The sequence below is a fragment of the Panthera onca genome, chromosome F2, assembly GCF_046562875.1.
Source record: "Panthera onca isolate mPanOnc1 chromosome F2, mPanOnc1 haplotype 2, whole genome shotgun sequence".
Classification (NCBI taxonomy): Eukaryota; Metazoa; Chordata; class Mammalia; order Carnivora; family Felidae; genus Panthera; species Panthera onca.
In genome coordinates, this window is record NC_138356.1 from 54,704,622 (window position 1) to 54,724,736 (window position 20,115).

The 20,115-nt window shown below is 35.7% G+C and overlaps 1 protein-coding gene across 4 annotated transcripts in view; it reads left to right on the forward strand.

The window, feature by feature from the left end:
* The window catches only part of PKHD1L1 (PKHD1 like 1), a 159,335-nt gene that overhangs the window by 106,624 nt on the left and 32,596 nt on the right, over positions 1-20,115 (forward strand). For all 4 annotated transcript variants that reach the window (XM_078441749.2, XM_078441751.2, XM_078441750.2 and 1 more), the window contains exons 56-63: positions 76-205; positions 2,089-2,207; positions 2,870-2,999; positions 10,393-10,566; positions 14,913-15,016; positions 15,929-16,058; positions 16,987-17,108; positions 18,633-18,723. In XM_078441749.2, coding sequence (XP_078297875.2) covers positions 76-205; positions 2,089-2,207; positions 2,870-2,999; positions 10,393-10,566; positions 14,913-15,016; positions 15,929-16,058; positions 16,987-17,108; positions 18,633-18,723 — 1,000 coding nt within the window. The remainder of the gene's footprint in view (positions 1-75; positions 206-2,088; positions 2,208-2,869; positions 3,000-10,392; positions 10,567-14,912; positions 15,017-15,928; positions 16,059-16,986; positions 17,109-18,632; positions 18,724-20,115) is intronic.

Genomic DNA, 20,115 nt, shown 5'->3' on the forward strand with positions numbered 1-20,115 from the left:
TCTAATTCCATTTTTATGGGTGAAATTTTTTTCTGCCCAATTTTTAAGTATTAACAATTTTCTGCTTCACTGCAGGGAGGTAGATTGATTGGTGGCTGGGAAGATAACCCTTTTAAAGGAGAATTACAGATTGTTCTTAGAGGAAATCATTCTACTCCAGACTGGGCACTTCCAGAAGGACCAAATCAAGGATCAAAGGTCTTAGGTATGTATTTCCAGATACCAAAAGTATCATGTCAGTTTTGAAAATCTATTTTTTTTTAATTTTTTTAATGTTTATTTATTCTTTTTTTTTTTAATTTTTTTTTTTTAACGTTTATTTATTTTTGAGACAGAGAGAGACAGAGCATGAACAGGGGAGGGTCACAGAGAGAGGGAGACACAGAATCTGAAACGGGCTTCAGGCTCTGAGCTGTCAGCTCAGAGCCCGACGCGGGGCTAGAACCCACAGACCGTGACATCATGACCTGAGCCGAAGTCGGACGCTTAACCAACCGAGCCACCCAGGCGCCCCTAATGTTTATTTATTCTTGAGAGAGAGAGAGAGACAGAGACAGAGTATGAGCGGGGCAGGGTCAGAGAGAGGGAGACACAGAATCTGAAGCAGGCCCTAGGCTCTGAGCTGTCAGCACAGAGCCCGATGCGGGGCTCGAACTCACAAACCACAAGACCATGACCTGAGCTGAAGTCAGACGCTCAACCAACTGAGCCACCCAGGTGCCCTGAGAATCTATTTTAAGACATATGGCACTAAAATACTTACCAGTTCATGATGTTATGGTATCAGAAGACTTTACAGACATTTATTTATAGTAAAGCATTATAAAAATAAATTTAAAAATGTTTAAATAAATCATGTCACACTAAAATAGGTATAGATGTGCGTATTTGAAACCAAAATATAATTCATTGCAAAATTAACATTAATCTCTCCATATGTGTATTATTTCTCCAATCTGGTTTTCTTTATAACTGTCTCTTTTTATAAATAATCATACTTTCTCATATCTTAGTGCTTTTCCCTTAAAAGGTAACTTTTCTACACATTATTCTACTTATAGTGTTAATAATCTGTGAATCAGTTGACTGCCATCAGTTATCCAGTCACAACTGTTGCTGAACTTTATACTTTCCTGTTGGATGTTTATGGCTGTACGTATTCCTATCTGAGCCTGGAAAGTAAAGGAACTGAGAGGGTTTATTTGGTCATGATTAATAACCAAGTTTATTAACACTGCTGCATATCTGTTGGAAAGATACATACAAGCATGTGCTGCAGTCGCTTTGCCATACAATTTCTAAACAGTGACCATCAGTAAATAGGGGCATAAAAAATGGCTTTGACTGAAGGAGTCAGCTCTCCACTGGTAAGTGTTCCAAGGCAGACAAATTCCATCTTAAAAAGAACTTGCTTTTATGTGTTTATTTTTTTGTTTCAAAAGTAACATTTCAAACAACATAAACGATATCAATAAAAAATATTAAGAAAAAGTATACATCTTTCCAATACTACCCCATCATGAGGAAACTAGTATCTAGTATCATGTAAAAAATTAGCAGTTTTTACATGTCTTCTCATGTTCTTTATATATGTGTACATTCATATTGCATATATTGATTTGTGGTTATAGTATTGTGCCTTTTACAAAAACATGGTCAAACTAAATATATTCCTATGCAGTTTTCTTTCTCAGTTAACATGTTATGGATATCTTTCTACGTCAATATTTACAGATAACACTCTGTCTTTTTATAGCATATTACCCTAATGTATTAGTATATTATAATTTATTCCATCATTCTCTTATTGATGTACATTTAGATTTATTCCATTTTTCCAATATTTTCTAGGATTATGGTGGGCATTCTCATTCATGTATCCTTGTGCGCTGGCTTTAATTTCTATGGACCAGATTCCTAGAAGTGGCTCAAAGAGCCAAAGCCATCTTGTATAACCCTGAGCAGATATCCAACTTCATTCCATTCATTCTAAAATATCCAATCATTTATTAAAATGAATGGTTTCATTTTATCTTAGCACCTAACTCAGTACTATGTGGTGAATAAATAGAAGCTTTTCTATTTCAGGGGTGTTTGGTGAGCTGGATCTTCATGGATTTCCACGTTCAATATATAAAACTAAGCTCTCAGAAACTGCAGAGGCTGGTTCCAAAGTCCTATCTCTAATGGATGCTGTGGATTGGCAGGTACAGGAAATATTATGTGGTGGGAACTGAATACACACAGGGGGTCAACTTACAAAGGTTTCTTTTTTATTCTCATGCACATTTTTTTTCCATAGGATTGATCAGATAAGAAACATATATTTTGCATTAACTTGCACTCAGAAGCTGACCTGATAGTAGGCATTTAAAAATTGGGATTTTAAAGGTCCTTCAGAATATATAAAGAACACTATTTATCTTTAGTTATGAAAGGAAAATATGAAAGTTTTTGAATGGAAAAAAATTTTTTATGTGTGTCTTTCCCATATTTCAGGAATATCAAGTAATAGTTAATTATATTAAAAAAACTGGCAAAATTTAAGAATATTGTACTGACCAGTTTTTAATGTAAATATGAATATATTTGCTTTGATCTATTTAATTTCTTAAAAGTATATTGCCTGTGATTTTATTTAGTGACTGAATTAAATTTGAGGAGATGTTGAGATAAATCATAATTTAGAATTCTTAATATCAAACACAAGCATATTTATTTTTAGAGACCTCAATGTATGTTTGTTCTTTCCGATAATACCATGTTGCTAATCAGATATAAATTAAATTAGAATTTTAAAAGTTATTATTAAGAAATAGAAACCTATTTTGAAGATTGTTCTTGAATTTGGCACTTGAATTTTTCTAAGGAGGGAGAAGAGATTGTGATAACAACTACAAGCTATGATTTCCACCAGACAGAAACTAGAAGTATCATTAAAGTCCTGCATGACCAGAAAATTCTGATTCTCAATGATACCCTTTCCTACACTCACCTTGGTAAGTAGCTGTTCTTTAAATAGATATGTAATTAACATGCCTTGAAATGTCCACATTTTTAGTGATCTCCTTTGCTACTGTATTGGCTTCCAATAGTCCCTGCTATATGCATTCATTCATTCAGCAAATATTCAGCAAAGACTAACATGTAACGTCCCATGGGGGTAAAGTTAGCACTTTCTGTTTTAAGCAAGCTTCTAGGTGATTCTCATCCACGTGAATTTTGAGAACCCTTGAGCCAAGAGAATCTTTGTCCCAATTTGTTTTGTTAACACATTTCTCACCTATAACTGCATTTAGAAAAGCTACAACAAAATGGTAGAACCATAATTCTCAAGGATAGAAGGAATTCATCAGAATCATCTGAAGATGATCTTTCAACTTACAGGATCAGGGCTATCCCAGCACCCACTCTTTCCCCATTTGACATTCTACTTTCATCTGAATCTAAGAAAGTGGTAGCAGACAGGGGTGTTATGTTAGAAAAGCCATACAGATGCTTCTGGTACTCATGAGAACTTCAGCTATAATGTGGCATGATTGATAGGCAGATGTTTGACGTTCATGGAAAAGAAACTTCAAAGAAATTTTAATGGCAGTATTTTGATGGAAGCATATGTATCTATCATTCTATGTCACACATTTTTTTAAATCAAAAGGAAAAAGCTTGTTGACCAACACTGTAATTATAAAACAAGTTGTTTTTATAAGTTTGACATTATAGATTCTTTCATTTAAACTACCAGACATTTATTTCTGTTGAAATACACCTGCTTGCCTTAAAATTTTGAGTAAGAGTTCTAGAAGTGTAGAATGTAATTTAGATTATATTTTACAAATCATTAATATATAAGTGTATAGACTGCGCTTGATATGCTACTACACATTTGTAAAAAAATGTGATCAGTATAAAATATGCTATAGGAAAATTGGAACAAACCAAAGTTCAGGCATCATAAAAGATAATATCTGTGTGCTTCTGATTATCCATATGACCTTGGACAAATTATTTTACTTCTCTACTTCATTTTCTCAACTTGGCCTTACAACAGTGATTTAATTTATAATTTGAAGTTATTGTTATTGTTACTACAATATTGGTATTGTTACTACCAAGTAAACAATAACTTCATAATTGCTGATTATAATCATACTTTTGGTGTAAACAGAAGAAATGCTTTTTATTTATTTCATTTTATAAATTAAAAAGTATTATGGGGGGATCTAAGATGGCAACGTAATAGGAAGATGCTATAGACTCATCGTGTCCCTTGAACACAACTAGATAACTGTCAAATCATTCTGAATACCCAAGAAATCAACCTGAAGACTGACAGAACAAACTCTACAACTAGACAGAGAGGCCACATGGAGAAAGAAAGTAGGAGGTGCAGAGACATGGGTTAGAAGAGAAACGAATCACTGTGGAGGTGCTGTGGAGAGGAGGGAGCCCTGGTCATGGAGAAAGGCAAGAGAGAGCATAGCACACAGGGGTAAGCACGAGGAGAACACTTCCTCAAAGTTATTGCCTAGGAAAACAGAGGGGCTGATTTTCGTGAGTTTTTGCAACCAGCAGGTCTGGAAGACTAGAGTTTTAAAGGTATGTGGGCATGGCTTGTATAAAGCCCTGAAGGTTCTACCCTGCTCCTGGAAAGAAGGCAGGCAAACAACCTGGGAGGCAGCTGGCAGAATCTGAGGAATGCCTAAAACACAGGGAGAGACTGTTCCCTCTTCTTGGAGCAGTTCTGTGAAAGGTAGAATTCATGGAGATGCGTCTCTGTCTCAGCCATCCAGGGGCCTCGTTTCCCTTCCCTGTCCCTCAGCATAGCTGCAGAGCCACATACAGCTGGTCTCTGACACTGGCTGCCTGGCCTGCCTCTTCCGAGTCCCACACCCCTGTGCTCTGGCGGGACTGCCCTTCTTGGTCAAGCCAGCCTCAGTCACAGGGCGGTGGGCCTCTCCCTCAGAAGACCAGTGCAGGTCCCCATCACACCATGTTCCTAAAGCCTGGAGTTTTAAAAGTCAGCAGGCTTGCCTGGGATAGAGCCCTGAGGGCACTACCCTGCTCCTGAAGTGAAGGCAGGCAGACAACTGGGGGGTGGGGGTGGGGGACAGACAGTGTGGAAACAACAATCTGAAAAATGTCTGGGACATACAGCAGGGAGATTATTTGCTGTTTTGGGAGTGCTTCCCTGAGAGGGATTGTGCCTGGAGACTCCTCTCTGGGGACAAAGGAGCTGCCTAGCACCATTTCCCACCCCTGTCCCTCAGCATAAACACAGAACCACCTTCAGTAAACAGCACAGCACCAACACTGGTTGCCTAGTCTACTTACACCAGCTCCCACACTGCTGTGCTCTACCAGTATGGCCCTTCTCAGTCAAGTGTGCCCCAATCCCAGCATGGTGGGCCCCTTCCTTAAAAGACCAGCAGAAATTCCTGCCCATACTATGTCTCCTGACCAGAGACTTCTGCAGGGCTTCAGTTCTAGTGGAAGTAGCATCAGGTCTCACTTAACAGGCAGACCAGAGCAAACCTACTTAAAACCCGGCACACTATGGCCAAGTACCAAACACTGCCCACTGCAGGCAAGGAGAGCCTCTGCAGACAACTAGCCTGAAGGATAGCAGCCAAAACACTATAGCAGTGTACATCCAGCAGACACTAGAGACATGATCTTTTCCTCATAAAACCATCTAAGAAGCAGGACACATAACAGACTTTTCTAACACAAAGAAGAAGACAGAAATTTAGACAAAATGCCAAGATGGAGGAATTCATCCCACATGAAAGAAAAAGATAAGGTCACATCCAGAGATCTAAGTGAAACTGATATAAATAACATATCTGATGGAGAATTTAAAGCAACAATCATAAGGATACTCACTGGGATCAGGAAAAGAATGGAAGATGTCAGGAAGGGACTTACCACAGATATAAAATAGTTAAAAAAAAATTGAAATGAAACATGCAATAACTGAAATTTGCAACTGACTGGAAGCAATGAACACAAGAATAGAAGGAGAAGAGGAATGAATAAGTGATATAGAAGCTAGAATAATGGAAAATAAAGCTGAACAAAAGAGAGAAAGAACTATGGATCACAAGAATAGATTTAGGGAACTCAGTGACTCCCATCAAATGTAACAACATTTATATTATAGAAGTCCCAGATAAAGAAGAGAGAGAAAAGAAGGAAGAAAATTTATTTGGGGAAATAATAGAAAATTTCCCTAATCTGGAGAAGGAAACAGATATCCAGATCCAGGAGGCACAGAGAATTCCCATCAAAATCAACAAAGCAGGCCAACACCAAGACATATTGTAATTATATTTGCAAAATATAGTGATAAAGGAAAAAATTCTAAGAGCAGTAAGACAAAAGTGGTCCCTAACTTACAAGGGAGAGTTCATAAGGCTAGCTGCAGATCTCTCAACAGAAACCTGGCAGGCCAAAAGGGAGTGGCATAATATATTCAACATGCTGAATGGGAAAAATCTGCAGCCAAGAATACTCTATGACAGCAAGGCTTTCATTCAGAATAGAAAAAGACACAAAGAGTTTCCCAGACTAACAAAATCTAAAGAACTTTATGACCATTAAACTAGCCCTCCAAGAAATAGTAAAAGGGACTCTATGTGGAAAGGAAAGACCAAAAGTGACAAAGACAAGAAAGGAACAGAGAAATCTCCAGAAACAAAACAAAACAAGTAATAAAATGACACTGAATACATACCTATCAATAATTACTCTGAAGGTAAATGGATTAAACAGTCAAATCAAAAGACATAGGGTGTCAGAATGAATTAAAAAAAAAAGACCCATTTATATGCTGCCTACAAGAGTCTCATTTTAGAACTAAAGACACTTGCAGATTGAAAGTGAGGGGATGGAGAAACATTTATCACACAAATGGATGTCAAAAGAAAGGCAGAGTAGCAATACTTATATCAGACAAACTAGATTTAAAAACAAAGACTGTAACAAGAGATGAAGAAGAGCACTATATCATAATAAAGGGAACACTCCAACGAGATCTAATAATTGTAAGTATTTGTGCCCCCAACATGAAAGAACCCAAATATATAAAACAAGAACAAACATAAAGAACTAATTGATAATAATACAGTAATAGTAGGGGCTTTAACACCCCACTTACAACAATGAACAGATCATCTAAGCAGAAAGTCAACAAGGAAACAATAGCTTTGAATGACACACTGGACCAGATGGACTTAACAGATATATTCAGAACATTTCATCCTAAAATAGCAGAATGCACATTCTTTTCAGGTGCACATGGAACTCCAGAATAGACCATATACTGGGTCACCAATCAGGCCTCAATAAGTACAAAAAGATTGAAATCATACCATGTATATTTTCAGATCACAATGCTATGAAACTTGAAGTCAACCACAAGAAAAACTTTGGAAAGACCAAAAATATATGGAGGTTAAAGAACATCCTGGTAAAAATGAATGGATCAATACAGAAATTAAAAAAGATATTAAAAATACATGGAAACAAATGAAAATGAAAACACGATGGTCCAAAACCCTTGGGATGCAACAAAAGCAGTCATTAGATGGAAGTATATAGCAATACAGGCCTACTTTAAGAAGCAAGAAAAATCTCCAATAAATAACCTAACCTCGTACTAAAAGGAGCTAGAAAAAGAACAATTGAAGCCAAAATCCAACAGAAGGAAAATAATTGAGATTAAAGCAGATATAAATGATACAGAAACTAAAAAAATAGACCAGATCAATGAAGCCAGGAGCTGGTTCTTTGAAAAAATTGATAAAATTGATAACCCCTAACCAGACATATCAAAAGGAAAAGAGGAAAGGGCCCAAATATATAAAATCACAAATGAGAGGATAAATTAACAACCAGTACTACAGAAATACAAACAACTGTAAGAGAATATTATGGAAAATTATATGCCAACAAATTGGACAACCTAGAAGAAATGGATAAATTATTAAAAACATATGTACTACCAAAACTGAAACAGGAAGAAATAGAAAGCTTGAACAAACTGATAACTAGCAAAGTAGTTGAATCAGTAGTGAAAAATCTCCCAATAAATAAATCTCCCATCCTGAGCCAGATGGCTTTATAGTTTAACTCTGCCAAACATTTAGCGAGTTAATAACTATTCTTCTCAAACTATTCCAAGGAAACAGAAATAGAAGGAAAACTTACAAACTCATTCTACAAGGCCAGCTTTACCCTGATCCCAAAACCAGACCAAGACTCCACTAAAAAAGAGAACTACAGGCTAATATCCCTGATGAAGATAGATGCAAAAGTCAACATACAGAAATCTTTTGCATTTCTATACGCCAATAATGAAGCAGCAGAAAGAGAAATCAAGGAATCAGTTCCATTTACAATTGCACCAAAAACCATAAGATACCTAAGAATAAACATAACTAAAGGGGTGAAGATCTGTACTCTGAAGTATAAAACACTGATGAAAGAAATTGAAGAAGACACAAAGAAATGGAAAAACAGTCCATGCTTGTGCAATGGAATAGCAAATATTGTTAAAATGTCTATATTACCCAAAGCAATCTATACTTTTAATCCAATCCCTATCAAAATACCACCAGCATTTTTCACAAAGCTAAAATAAACAATCCCAAAATTTGTATGGAACCACAAAAGACCCTGAATAGGCAAAGCAGTCTTGGAAAAGAAAAGTAATGCCAGATGCATCATAATTCTGGACTTCAAGCTATATTACAAAGCTATAATTATTAAGACAGTATGGTATTGGCACACATACAGACACATAGATTAATGGAATAGAATAGAAAATCCAGAAATGAACCCATAACTCTGTGGTCAACTAATCTTCAACAAAGCGGGAAAGAATATCCAACGGGAAAAAGTCTCTTCAACAAATTATGTTAGGAAAACTGGAAGCACCATGCAAAAGAATGAAAGAGGACCTCTTTCTTATACCATATACAAAAACAAATTCAAAATGGATTAAAAACCTGAATGTGAGACAGTAAACCATTAAAATCCTAGAGGAGAACACAGGCAGTAAGTGCTTTGACATAGGCCGTAGCAACTTCTTACTAGATATATCTCCTGAGGCAAGGAAAACAAAAGTAAAAATAAACTATTGGGACTTCATCAAAATAAAAAGCTTCTGCACAGTGAGGGAAACAATCAACAAAACTAAAAGGCATCCTGCACAATGGGGGAATAATGGCATATCTGATAAAGGGTTAGTATCCAAAATATATAAAGAATTTATACAACTCAACACCTAAAAAACAAATAATCCAATTAAAGCATAGGCAGAAAACATGAAAAGACATTTTTCCAAAGAAGACATCCAGATGGCTAAAAGACACATCAAAAGATGCTCAACATCACTCATCATCAAATCAAAACTACAACTGGTGTGATATCACCTCACACAAGTCAGAATGGCTAAAATTAACAATACAGGAAATAATAGGTGTTGAAGAAAATGTGGGGAAAGGGGAATTCTCTTGCACTGTTGGTAGGAATGCAAATTGCTGCAACAACTCTGGAGAACACTATGGAGGTTCCTCAGAAAGTTAAAAATAGAACCATCTATGATCTAGCAATTGCACTACCTGGTATTGACCCAAAGGATACAAAAATAGTAATTCAAAGGGATACATGTACCCTGATGTTTCTAGCAACATTATCTACAATAGTCAAATTATGGAAAGAGCCCAAATATCCATTGACTGATGAATGGATAAAGAAGATGTGGTATATATGTATATACATACGTACATATATACACAGTGAAGTATTATTCAACCATAAAGGAGAGTGAAATCTTGCCATTTGCAACAACGTGGATGGAGCTAGGGGGTATTAAGCTAAGTGAAACAAGTAAGTGTGAGAAAAACAAATACCATGTGATTTTACTCATACGTGGAATTTAAGAAACAAAACAAATGAATATGGGGGGGGAAGAAAGACAGGAAAAGCAAGAAACAGACTCTTAAGTATAGAGGACAAGCTGATGGTTACGAGAGGGCAGGTGTGGGGGGGGATCGGTTAAATAGGTGAGAGAGATTAAGGAGGGCACTTGGGATGAGCACCGGGTGTTGTACGTAAGTGTTGGATAACCAAATTCCACACGTGAAACCAATATTATGCTATATGTTAACTGGAATTTAAATAAAAACTTGGAAAGAAAAAAATTAAAACTATCATAATTTCAGTCTGCCATCTATGTATGTTTAAGCATGCAAATCTAATTAATTCACACATTTGTGTTGACTTTTGGCATATTAGAAATTTATGTGGCCTGTGAATTACAAAGGAACTGATAAACACAGGTATTTCTCAGCATTGGTAATAATCTAGCTGTCCTTTCTGTTGTAGCTGAAAGATACCATGTTCCTGGAACAGGTCAGAGCTACACGTTAGCAGCTGATGTTGGGATACTGAGTAGGAACATCAAAATATTTGGTGAAGATTACCCAGGTTGGTTCAAGGAATCTTTTGGTGCACGTGTCCTGGTCAGCTCATTCACTGAAAATATGATGACATTTAAAGGTTGGTACAAATTTGAAAGATAACATGGTCTCTTCTATGTTTAGTCATTTCTTAAACAATTGTCACTTCTTTTTAGGATCACACGTGTTTAAAAAATTCAAGTGAGTACATTTTAAAGATCTTACTGGCTTTAATCAATGGGTTGTGAATCAGGCAGTGTCTGATCTAGCGGATAAAAAGGAGCTCCACAGAGCTGTGCAAAATGAAATACTTTTACAGGCAGAAGGGAGCAGGTTACTTGCCTCTAGGGGACGTCAGGGGCTAATCAGGGAGATTACCTAACCAGTGCTGATCAGGTGATTCCTGACTGACTGGTTTAAGATTCCATTTCTGGGAGTGGAACTGTAATTAAGTTCAGTCTCAGTTTGGTGACATGGGGCCGAGCATAAGCAACTCCCAATTTGGGCCTGTTGTCTTGTTTTTAACACATGGGAGAATGAAGCCTTGAGAGGGATTATGTAAACCCAGGTGCTACCCTCAACAACCAAATCCCTAACATTTTTCTACTTATTTTATCTTCATAGACAATAAGAATTATTAAATTAATAATGACCTTAGGTAACAGCCCAGCTTCTCACCCAAACAGAAATCATTTGATAACAAGCACAATAGATCTGTTAATTTTGTTTGAAGGAAAATTTCAAATATATACAAAATTTTCAAACATAGAGAAATGTGTAATGAACCCCAGTGTACCCATCACTAGGTACCACAATGGTCAACTTTGGTCATTCTTGTTTCAACTATACGACCACCCACTCTCTTCAAGCCCCTGGGTTATTTTGAAGCAACCACATACATTTTTTTATTGAGATATAATTGACATAACATTGTATAAGTTTAAGGTGTACACTGTATTTATGTTGATACATTTATATATCCCAATATGATTACCATTGTAGTGTCAGCTAACATCTCTTTCATGCACATAATATGTCTTTTGTGTGGCGAGAGCAATAAAGATCTAGTCCCTTAGCAATTCTGAAGTTACAATACAGTGTTGTTGACTGTAATCACTACGTTGTACATTAGATCTCCAGAATTTATTTAGCCGCAGGCTGCAAGTTTATACCCTTAAACAACATCTTCCTAATTCCCCACCACTACCACCCCAGCTCCTGGTAACCACCATTCTACTCTGTTTTTATGAATATGGCTTTTTTAGATTCCACATATGAGTTTCATACAGTATTTGTCTTTCTCTGACTTACCCCACTTAGCATAATACCCTCAAGGTCTGTCTGTGTTGTGGCAAATGGTAGCAAATGGTAAGAGTTCCTCTTTTCTTAAATGGCTTAATAATGTTCCATTGTTCATATATGCCCCATCTTCTTTATCCATTCATCCATTGGTGGACACTTAGGTTGTTCCCATATCTTGGGTATTGTAAATGAAGCAATCACATATTATTTCATCTAAAAATATTTCAGCATGTAACTTTAAAAGACTTTAAAAATGTTTGTAAGAGGGGCGCCTGGGTGGCTCAGTCGGTTGAGCGGCCGACTTCAGCTCAGGTCATGATCTTGCGGTCCGTGAGTTCGAGCCCCGCGTCGGGCTCTGTGCTGACAGCTCAGAGCCTGGAGCCTGTTTCGGATTCTGTGTCTCCCACTCTCTGACCCTCCCCCGTTCATGCTCTGTCTCTCTCTGTCTCAAAAATAAATAAACGTTAAAAAATAAATAAATAAAAATAAATAAAAATGTTTGTAAGTATCAGATGCTAAAATGTTAATGTAATTCCTTATATCAAATGATTATTCAGACTCCCCCAATTTATTCTTTCTCTTTCCTTCCTTCCTTCCTTCCTTCTGCTTGCATTCCCTTTGTTCAAATCAGGATCTAAATAAGACCATGCTGCAATTGGTTGTGAATTTTATAATTTTTTTAAACATTTATTTATTTTTGAGACAGAGAGAGAGACAGAGTATGAATGGGGGAGGGTCAGAGAGAGAGGGAGACACAGAATCTGAAACAGGCTCCAGGGTCTGAGCTGTCAGCACAGAGTCCGACGCGGGGCTCGAACTCACAGACGTGAGATCATGACCTGAGCCGAAGTCGGACGCTTAACCGACTGAGCCACCCAGGTGCCCCTGTGAATTTTAAATCTCTGATTCATGTATCTCTTCTTGCAGTTTATGTACAAAAGAACCTAGATCACCTGTTCAGTAGTATTTCCAACAGTCTAGAATTTAGTAATTCATCCCTAGAACTTCACTTGTTCCTGTATCCTTTGTATTTTCTATCATAGGTAGTTTAGAGCTAAAAAATTGATCATACTCAGACCCAATTTTTAGGCAAGAATTCTTCATGGTTGACGGTGTACTTTTCCACTAAGTAGACATGTAATGTATGATTATTCCGTTTGTGTCTGATAAGCTTCTTTTGTGAAGTTAGCAGCTATTAATGATCATTGCCTGGATCTGTTAAATCACTGAGGTTTAAAGTGGTGATATTTTAATTCTACCACTCCCTTCTTATTTGTAATCTAGAATATTTCTGTAAAGAGAAGCTTCCCCAGACAACTATTTGACTACCCTGAGAAATAGTTTATATACGAAGTGTAGGAAAAATGCCTGATTCTTTCCTATTATTACCTAGTTCTGAAGTAGTAAGTTGGTGCCCAACCATTCTCCAAAGGTGACAAAGCATCTTTAATTTTTGTTTGTTATTAGTGTCATTATGAGCTCTGTGGATTTAAACATATTTGGTGTTTTCTAATCCATATATGGATTGTGATTGTTAATCTTACTGATATTACAAATGCCCAGTTGCCATTGACAAATGAAAATGGCCCATTACTGACCTTCAAAACATTTTCATGTTGATGCCTAAGTCCTTTTGATTTAGGTTTCGTTAGCTTCTTCAGTTTCTGATGTGACAAACACATGTCTTTTGTTTTGTTCTTCCGAGCCTGAGACTAAGTCATTCCTCCAAGTAATGCTGATTCTTTTATTTGGAAACTGATATTTTGATCCCACAATCTGGGTTCCAGGATTCACTCATTTATTCTTGACTTGAAATGTTTAGCAGGTCTTCACTTGTTCATAATTCTGCCTATTATGTTTTGCAACAGTTCTAATTTCAGAAAGCTTTTAAACTGAGCAAGAAGTCATCCCAGTATAGCTTCTACCTGTTGGCTATAATATGTCAACAGGAGCTTAACTGATGGTAACAGTAATGATGATCATGGCACAATATTCCAGGCACTGTGCTAAACATTTAACATATATTATCTCATTTAATCCGCATAGTGCTATGCATAAATATTGTCCCCTTTTAAAGACAGATAAATAGATTATTAGAGGGATGAAATTGCTCTGACCATGGATACTAATCCACACCTGCCTCACTTCAAATCCATGATGGATCCAATACTCATGACAATTTTTCCTTGCTCCTATAAATTGTTTTGTGATGTTATACACATCTATGGCTTTTATAGGCCCAGATGATCTGTAGTAACCATTTCTTCTCTGTCTCTAGCTTATGATTATGTTCTTCATCGTACATCCAATTGCTGGCTCATGGGTTTTGAGACAGGCTTTTCCCTTGCAGTACAAAGTAACTCTTCTCCACTGCATTTTATTAAATATCAGTTTTTGAAACAGGAAATATCCTCTACTGTTGCTTATGAGCCATGATTCTCTGTGGCTCTATTTTCTTATATAGAATATAAGAATAATAAAACTTCCTAACTCATAGGATTTGAATTAAACCACAAATTGTCTTTTAAGCCCTTAGTGCAGCACTTGGCAGAGTAATCTCTCATGGATTGCTATTGCTATTATTACTAATTTATGAAATTGTCTCTTGTCACCTCAATGGTACTTATGACAAACTGATGAGCAGATACTTACAATGCTTATTCTGGAAGGGATTATGTAAAGATAATGCCCTTAAAATCTCTTTAGAGCATCAAAATTGAACTGTTGGGTAAATTATATCTTGTGCTTTATGTCATGCGTTCTCAAAAGGGACAATATCACTACCAAGGGGATGAAAAATGGCTCTTAACAGGACCAAAAAACTTACATGAGCAATGGTTTGTGGCCCCCAAAGAGCCACCATATATTAACAGATATATAGTATATCTGAGGTATTGAAATTTCATGGGGAGGGGAGGCTATTAGAAAAAAGTCCAAAAAGGCCCTTGTGGAGGGCAGTGAAAAAAATTCCAGAAATACTGCCTTATTTAGATTAAAGGAACAAAGAAGAACAAATGAAATTTCAATGAAAAAGTTAAAAACAAATTTGTTATTTGGAAAATTACAATTCTTATAGCTTACAAAAACACAAATTTTATTATTTCAAGAAAAAAAAATGTAACTCTTTCTTCCCTACCCTGCCAGGAAATGCAAGGATAAGCAATGTGGAATTTTATCACTGTGGTCAAGAAGGCTTCAGGGATAGCACAGATCCAAGATATGCAGTAACATTTCTTAACTTAGAACAGGTTTGTACTTGAATTTTTGTGTATATTCAAAATGAAACATTTTGATTTTGATTTGATTTTCATTTAACTTTACTAAAAATGCCATATCTTAGAATTGCTAAAACTATGATCTAATGTAACTTCCTTAGATACATTTCGCACCAACTTTTTTAGACTCATAGCATTTCATTTACCCACGTCACGCATTTAAAGTCAGTAAAAAAAAAAAAAGGCAGAAAGAAAACACAGAAAAAAGGAGCACAAAGGTGAAAGAATTAAAGATCTGTGATATTATTTCATATCTCCACTTTATATTGCAGTGACCAAAAATACTTCCAAATAGTTTCTATTAAACATAGCGGGGTTTGCTTATATTTCTCAAATGAAAAGTATGTGTGCATATCCAAGCCTCTGTCAAAATAGATGTGCTTAGAAGGCTGGTGATTGAAGAAAAAATGAGAGAGAACATGTTTCTTATGGAAATGAAAAATAATGTTGCAGGTTTGAGGTTGCAGCCCCAGTCCTACTCATTGACTGGTTCCTACAGACGTTTGACTGTAACCCCCTGCCTAGAGCATCACCTTTTTTAATTAAAAAAAGTCCCTGCTTAATCATATAATAAATTATTCTGAAAAATACTTTTTAGTTCCTTAACATTTTATAGGTAATGATAGAAAATAAATGCATAGAAAAGTACTTCAGAATTTTTATCTACATTTAAATATGCATTTTTGCTTTACTTAATCATAATTTGAAGACATGGAAATTTCCAGGATTAAAAGATATACAGGGAAATCATCTTCTTTCATGGAAAGTAAATTGAGTATTTTATTTATGAGCATTTATTTCCTGAAAATCACTTACTTCAAATTTTTTCTTCAAATATATTTAATTTTATTTGTAAAATTTTCACTGAATCCTGATGTTTCATAGATTCAAGATCATGGCTCATCTTATATTCGAGGCTGTGCCTTTCATAATGGCTTTTCCCCAGCAATCGGTGTGTTTGGAACAGATGGAGTGGACATAGATGACAACATCATTCACTTTACAGTGGGGGAAGGTAGTATGATAATATTTTTGTCCAAATAACATGCTTCCTGAGACAATCTTATCTGAAGACTCTAGAGCCATGCTGTTTAATTGATCTTCTTGTGAGCATGGAAATGGCCTATATCTATGCTAATACGGTAATTACTAAACCACATGTGGCTACTGAGCACTTAAAATGTGGCTACTGTGATTGAATAACTGGATTTTTAATTTTAATTGTACTTTTTATTTTTTTTTATAGTGAGAGAGAGAGTGCGAGTCGGGGAGAGGGCAGAGGGAGAATTCCAAGCAGGCATGGAGCCTGTCATGGAACTCACTCCATGATCCCGGGATCACGATCCCAGCCAAAATCGAGAGTCACATGCTCAACTGACTGAGCCACCCAGGCACCCCTAATTGCACTTAACTTGAATTGTACTTACTTTATATTGAAGTAGTTGCATGTGGCTATGGCTATCATAGCCATAGCAGTACAACTCTAGAATTATTTACCAGACCATGATATCGTGTGAATCATCTAATCACCAATAGTTTAAATTACTATGACTCTTAAAATACTCCTCACATATCAATCAAAAAGATTATTCACAAATAAAGGTTACTATTTTTTAAAAATTGGACTTGGTTTTAGGGGGTTATACTTTCTTGAATATCAATATAAAGCACAATACAAACTCATTAATGTGTATAAAATTGATGTGTTTGGTAAAATCTGAGGCAGAGCCTGTCAACCCACATATTTAATAGGCACCCCAGAAGATTTTAATGCAGGTAGTCTATTAAAGAGGTAGAGTTCAAAAGGTGTACTCTAGAATTTAGGAGGTTGATTTGTCAGGCTCAACCTAGAAAATGAATTTCATGGAAACATGAAAGACATTCCCCATAGGACTCATTGCAAATTTTTACGTATTTGAGGGGATTTTATTAATTTTTTGCAGGAATAAGAATATGGGGGGATGCCAACAGAGTTCGAGGAAACTTGGTGGCACTTTCAGTTTGGCCGGGAACCTATCAAAACAGAAAGGATTTAAGTTCAACTCTCTGGCATGCAGCAATTGAGGTAGAGTGATCACATTTATAGTTATACAAAGGTATACAAAATTATAATTTGTAATTTCTTCACTGAAGATTATAAATTCTGTAGAAACTGTAATTCTCAAAATACTGAAAACTATTTCTTCCTTAAAGATTGGTGAACTAATAAAATAAGCTAAAGAAAGGAGAGAATAAACTTTCTTAAAAGATGTGGAAAGCTCCCACAGCCATTGGATTTTTCTTTGTGTTGATGTCCAGTGGTTTAAATATTCTCTTATTTCCTTGTTTCTCCAACATTAGTTATCACTTTGAAGTTCTGGTACAGGGTCTCTCTGCTGTTAATTGACTGAGTGCCCTGTCGATATTACTACTTTGAATTTAGTTTTCTTCTTCGTAAGGAAAATTAGAGTAATAGACTACAGAATCTTTAAAATCTCTTTCTCATCTAAAACTCTAATGATTCTCTATGCAAAGTTATTTAGTCTAATCGGTATTCTTAGCTGAACCCTTCTTGTTGCTCATAAAGTTTCTTCAATCACTGTAGGTTGTTAGGGGTAGGATGAGAAGGCAGGCAAGCAAATAGAAAGTACAGAGGAAGGGTTTGGAGGAAATAAAGCTCCATCTTGTTTTTATTTTACTTACCTATACCATAGGAACCAAAAGGAATTTTAAAAATAGCTCTCTTCGGAATATGGGGTAAGGATTGAGTTTTGTTTTTGTGCAACTATTAACAATTACCTTAAAGTAAAACCTAAAATCCTGAAACATATACATTTATGATAATGTTCTCTTTCATCTATTTATAGATGTGAAAATGTCATCCAATGGCAATTCTAAATCTTTAAAGTTTTCTGTACCTTTTGAAAGAAAAGACACTAATTTTACTTTTATGGATTTCACTTGACTCTGTTCTCTTATCATAATATTTAAAAATAAAAGTGCTTAATATACTTTAAATAGTTGAAGTTTTGGCTGTTTCACTGACACCAGAGGCCAAAACTAAATCTTCTGTACTATATGCATTTCATTTTTTGCCACTTTGGTCTCATAAAATAAAATTGTTCAGTGACTGCCTAACCAGTTTTTATTATAGCAGATTTTATTTAAACTAGTGAGTGCTTCTATTGAATCTTATGGTCTACTGTAATTGCCTTAGTTGTTTTTTTCTTAATAAGTTAAATTGGTAACATAATATAACCAAAGAGTGATAAAATCCTACTAACCTTGCTGTAGTACTGAATTTGGCCCTTGGCTTATAATTATTGAGTGATACCCAGTGGATTTTGTGACTGAAATAAAAAAAAAATATCTTTCATGTAGTTTTCTAATGAAATCTAAGGCATAGTATCTAGTGATGATTTTATACCAAGAACCTAAGGTAATTTCAATACTTCATTTATAATGTAAATTTGGACAGGGTGAATAATGAAACACATTTTTCCTCCTAAAGAGTAGTCATAATTAGTTTTCCTATATATGTTGATACTTGATCTCTTTGTATAGTTGTATAAGAGCCTGACCCATGGCATTTTCTTTATCACTGTGCTAGGTAAACAGAGGGACCAATACAGTCTTACAAAATAATGTCGTGGCTGGATTTGGAAGGGTGGGATACCGTATTGATGGTGAACCTTGCTCAAGTAAGTCTTTTGGCACAGAGCCACTAAAACTAGGAAATACCGTGTTCAAATTGGTTAGAAAGAAATAATTATTGTTTGTTAGTTCAATATATAGTATCTCCTCCTCCAGGACACTAAAAGAAGTCAACAAGCTAAATTATTTGAAGATACCATTGGGTCTAAAGAAAAAAGGAATAGACTTTTAAGGATAATTACTCTTCCATGTTTATGATTGAAAAACTCTAGCAGTCACTTCAATTCTTGATGTGGCTGGTGTTGGACCAGTGAGTGCCTCATCCCACTACTACTTTCACAAAAGTAACACTTTCAAGCATAGAGATACATATCTCTAGGGATATGACACTGTTTCATGCTTCTTCTTTAGAGGAATTAATGTTCACTCTTCCTGTGTTTAAACCTACAAGCATGAAAAAGTCAAAGGGCATAAACAGTTCTCGGATACATTTCTATTAGATGAGTAAAAGTCCAAAATTAACCAAACAACTACTCTTTTGGCAAGGCTGTAGGAAAGCTAGGACATCTACACATTGCTGGTTGAATGACAAATATAACCAACTCCTATAAAGGGGACCAGGGCAGTAGCTGCCAAAATTATAGGAGCATTTGCCTTTGGCTCAACATTTCCACTTCTGGCAATCTAACATTTGCCTCTACAACACTTAGAAAATGACTTATGAACAATGTGATTCATCACAGCATTGTCTGCTAGCAGGAAACTGGGCCCTGCCTCGTGTACAATAACAGTGGACTAGTTTTATAAAGCCAGACATTGGAACACTAGGGACCTCTCAAAAAGAAGGAAGAAGATACATATTGATGTACTGATATGGAGAGAGAAATCCCCAAAGATATTCTTAAGTGATAAATGGAGATTGCAGAACAATATATATACAATATGGTTTTGTTTGTGATATGCTTTATGGAAGAAAGGAAAGAAAATATGAATATGTAGGGTATTTGTGTTTAAAGAGACACAAAGTGTAAAAACAAACAAACAAAAAAACAAGGTGAGTAAGATCAGGGTGACTGGTGACTTATTATTGTATAATTTTTTATAACCTTTTGGTTTTTCAGTTAGTTAAATGAATTATCAGATCAAAATAAAATAAATACTAGAACTGCAGGGTTCACCTCTTGAGAAACTTAGGGGAAATGGGACTTTCTCTGAAGACTTTATATCCCTTGTACATCTGGTTTTTATATCTCAGTATGGTTGTTTTTAAGATTGTTTGAGTCAGTATTTTTTCTGTAAATTCAAAAATCATTGGGCTTAAGCTAATATTATTCTTATGCAAAATACATTTTGAAGGAATAAAACAACTTCCAACAAATTCCTTATTATATGCTCTTATTAAATATTTTAATTCCCAACAACTTAAAGGTTTTCTTTGA